Genomic DNA, 4,177 nt, shown 5'->3' with positions numbered 1-4,177 from the left:
ACCAGGAGTAGTTTTATACTTATACCTCACTGCCACTAGGAGTAGTTTTATAATTATACCTCACTGCCACCAGGAGTAGTTTTTATACTTATACCACACTACCACTAGGACTAGTTTTATACTTATATCCACTATTACCAGGAGTAGTTTTATACTTATACAACACTACCACTAGGACTAGTTTTATACTTATATCCACTATTACCAGGAGTAGTTTTATACTTATACCACACTACCACTAGGACTAGTTTTATACTTATTCCTCACTGCCACCAGAAGTAGTTTTACACTTACACCACACTATTACCAGGAGTAGTTTTATACTTATACCACACTGCCATTAGGAGTAGTTTTATATTTATACCACTTTCTACATTGCATTAAAACAAGTAAGTGCAGAGAATGCATATACTTCAAGAACACATTTGTGTATTTCGCAAACCAAACAGCTTATTGTAATAATATCAGGGCCTTGGTATAACAAACGTAATGGCATTAAAATTACAGAACATATACATCATGGTTGTAGTTACACCAGGAGTAGTTTTATACTTATACCACACTACCATACATATACATCATGGTTGTAGTTACACCAGGAGTAGTTTTATACTTATACCATACTACCATACATATACATCATGGTTGTAGTTACACCTGGAGTAGTTTTATACTTATACCACACTACCATACATATACATCATGGCTGTAGTTACACCAGATCGTATGTTCTTGAAAATAACTTTTCTATACAAAAACACTCCGGAGCATGGCTCATTGTGAGCTTTTCAGAGCAGGTCAACTTAACTCATTGGTTTTCATAGATAACTAAGCAAGTGAATTTATTTAAATAGCCAGTCATTCCCTTAAATGATGCAAGTACTTAAACTTTAATTCTATTCGTAATCACGACTACTAATTTTATAATTCATTTAGGTTTATTTTGATAGACCAAGTTATTCGAAACTCGAGCAGATAGTCAGACGTACATACTTCAAAGTATACAGTCATAACAGATCGTCAGACGTACATACTTCAAAGTATACTGTCATAACAGATCGTCAGACGTACATACTTCAAAGTATAGTCATAACAGATCGTCAGACGTACATACTTGAAAGTATATATTCATACCAGATCGTCAGACGTACATACTTGAAAGTATACAGTCATAACAGATCGTCAGACGTCTTCAAAGTATGCATTCGGAACAGATCGTCAGACGTACATACTTCAAATTATACATCCATATCACATCGTCAGACGTACATACTTGAAAGTATACATCCATATCACATCGTCAGACGTACATACTTCAAAGTATACATTCATAACAGAATGTCAGACGTACATACTTCAACGTATACAGTCATAACAGATCGTCAGACGTACATACTTCAAAGTGTACATTCGTAACAGATCGTCAGACGTACAGACTTGAAAGTATACATTCATAACAGATCGTCAGACGCACATACTTGAAAGTATACAGTCATAACAGATCGTCAGACGTACATACTTCAAAATATACATCCATATCACATCGAACTCGTATATCTTTAGAATAAACACCCCCTACCAAATCCAAAACGTGTATCTCCAAAGTATACATCCATACCAGACCGTCAGATGTATATATCCTCAAGATATACACCTATAACTACACTGAGAAAAATTAAGTTTTAGCTCACAGTATATTTCCTCCATATGCAAAACGAAAACTTAATTTATCAAAACATAATTTAGACAGAGTAACTTTTTTGAATATCATTGCAAAGTTTTGTCTTTTATTTAACGGTCAGAAACTGTGGCCAAGAACCAATAAAATAGAATCTATAAAAGTTTTTAGTGACATCACTAATAATGTGAAAAAAAAATCTTGATTTTTTTTTTCTCTCGTTCAACGTTTGTGCTAGGCAGGTGGTGAAGTCACAATTGTGTACAAGAAAACACGACTCCAGACCATTTAATTAAAAGCGAACGTGCCATCCAGCTCTGCAACGGAATGGTAATTAAATAAATGGAGAGCTACAGGCCTTTTAAACATCGCGAATTTATTGCTATTCGTCGAACAATGCAGCCCGAGACAGAAAAAGTGAGACTTTGAAAGCCATCATTCTAGAACCTGAAGTGGGGATTGAAACCAGACATTTTAAAAAGTACTGTTTGAGGAACAGAAGGTCACCATTATTTTATATATTTTTATATGTTTGGTTTATTTGTTTTGAGTTTCGCGCAAAACTACTCAAGGGCTATCAGCGCTAATTTAGAAGGCAAGGTAGCTAATAAACACCACTCACCGCCAACTCTTGTGCTACTCGTTTACCAACTCCCCACGAATCGAGCGCCTTAACCACCAGGCCATGCCATGCCCTACATATTTGTGCTTGCTACAAATAAACAAACAAATCAAAATATGGGTACTCAAAATACACTCCAGTGTTTGCTGAGACGAGAAGCCGACAAACCTTTTCACAAAAGGCGAGAACTAATGACGCTTGGGAAAGAAAATAGAACAGCTAGCCGCCACTGGGCTTAAAGAATCGGAAGCGTTTGCATCTCTGGTCGAGAGTTTAAATGTTTATTTGCGAGTCGCTATTTCGCGTTCCGTTCATAGCTGTTTGTTTTGGAATTTCGCGCAAAGCTACACGAGGGCTATCTGCGCTAGCCGTCCCTAATTTAGCAGTGTAAGACTAGAGGGAAGGCAGCTAGTCATCACCGCCAACTCTTGGGCTACTCTTTTACCAACGAATAGTGGGATTGATCGTCACATTATAACTTTCAGCCGTGGGGGCGGGCGAGCATGTTTGGTGAGATGGGGATGCGAGCCGCGAGTCGAGCGTCCTAACCACCTGGCCCAGGCCGGGCCTGTTAATCAGAGACTTTTCGGAAACAAATATCAGTTCATAATATCCATTTTTTAAAATTAAGTTAATAACCAGTTTCCTTAGAAATATAAATGGCACAAAGTTACAAATACGACAGCACTTTTCCCTTTACTCCATGATTTTTTAACAATCAATAGAATTAACTACAATTATTTTAGCATTTACTATTCCCCAGTTTCGAATCCGTTACATTCGCCAAATATCCCCGTGTTTACAGCTGTGTGTGCGTTATGTTTGTCAAATTTCGTGCAAAGCTACTCGAGGGCTAACAGCTAGTCAACCACATCCATCACCAATTCTTGGGCTACTCTTTACCAACGAATAGTGGGATTAACTAACGTATTATAACACCCCTATAACTGAAAGGGCGAATATGTTTGGTGACAGTATTCGATACCGAAACCCACAGATTACGAGTCCAGTGCCCTGACCACCAGGCCACACCAGACATTAGTACGCACCTGACAGTTAATTTCTTAGAGTAGATGGTAGGGTACTGCTAACTGGCTGCTTTCCCTCTAGTCAATAGTTAAAAATGAAAGTAAATAGCCTTAGTGACTTTTCCATAAATGCAAACGAACATTTATATCTACCTATCTATATGTGTGTTTGGTTTGGGCGGTATTTTTAAATTTCGATCATTATATCATTTCTTCTCTATTTTACGTGTGTGTGATCATGTTTATATATAGATATGCGAACCCTCTGTTTTTATTGGCTCTTCCAACAGGTGGGGCTGGTTGGGTTTTAATTGTGGCAGTACGTTTGGAGTGTCGGGTCATAAGTGGAAGTACGCTGCAAGGTTTGTAAATTGTAGTTAAACTAATTCAAATTCTATTATCAACGAAGCATATCTAAACATAACGGCTTTACTTAATGGTAAATATTAACAACAGAAAAAAATACGATAGTTAAGATAATTATTCAATATACTAGAACTCCAACGAGAACAAACTTTGCCAAAATACCACGTATTTAAACACGACTTAAAACCAATAAACTTTTCGTAACGGGCCAAACTCTAGTATTTTGCTTTATTTCAGAGGGAATAAAAACTTTTAATAAATTTCAGTTGTTCTCATGCTCAAAAATTACAAAGAAAATTTATTAACATTTGAGTAATACTCCTGTGAAACATCTCTACAACAAATACTTAATTTATAATAAGTGATGGACTGTTTATAAGGTATATATAACCCCCCCCCTTAAATATTAAATCAATCGATCGTATTTGCAATACAACGTGATCTTCAAAATGGTGTTTATACATGAAAAAAAAAGGTATAACG

At 36.5% G+C, this 4,177-nt stretch overlaps 1 protein-coding gene across 1 annotated transcript in view; it reads left to right on the top strand.

The window, feature by feature from the left end:
* LOC106459130 (putative ammonium transporter 3) overlaps window positions 1-4,177 on the top strand; it is a 26,286-nt gene that overhangs the window by 13,374 nt on the left and 8,735 nt on the right. The window contains exon 3 of the mRNA XM_013918716.2: window positions 3,619-3,690. Coding sequence (XP_013774170.1) covers window positions 3,619-3,690 — 72 coding nt within the window. The remainder of the gene's footprint in view (window positions 1-3,618; window positions 3,691-4,177) is intronic.

The sequence above is a fragment of the Limulus polyphemus genome, unplaced genomic scaffold (assembly GCF_000517525.1).
Source record: "Limulus polyphemus unplaced genomic scaffold, Limulus_polyphemus-2.1.2 Scaffold566, whole genome shotgun sequence".
Lineage (NCBI taxonomy): Eukaryota > Metazoa > Arthropoda > Merostomata > Xiphosura > Limulidae > Limulus > Limulus polyphemus.
The sequence above is the reverse complement of the archived record's forward strand: the minus strand, read 5'-3'. Positions and strand labels throughout refer to the sequence as shown.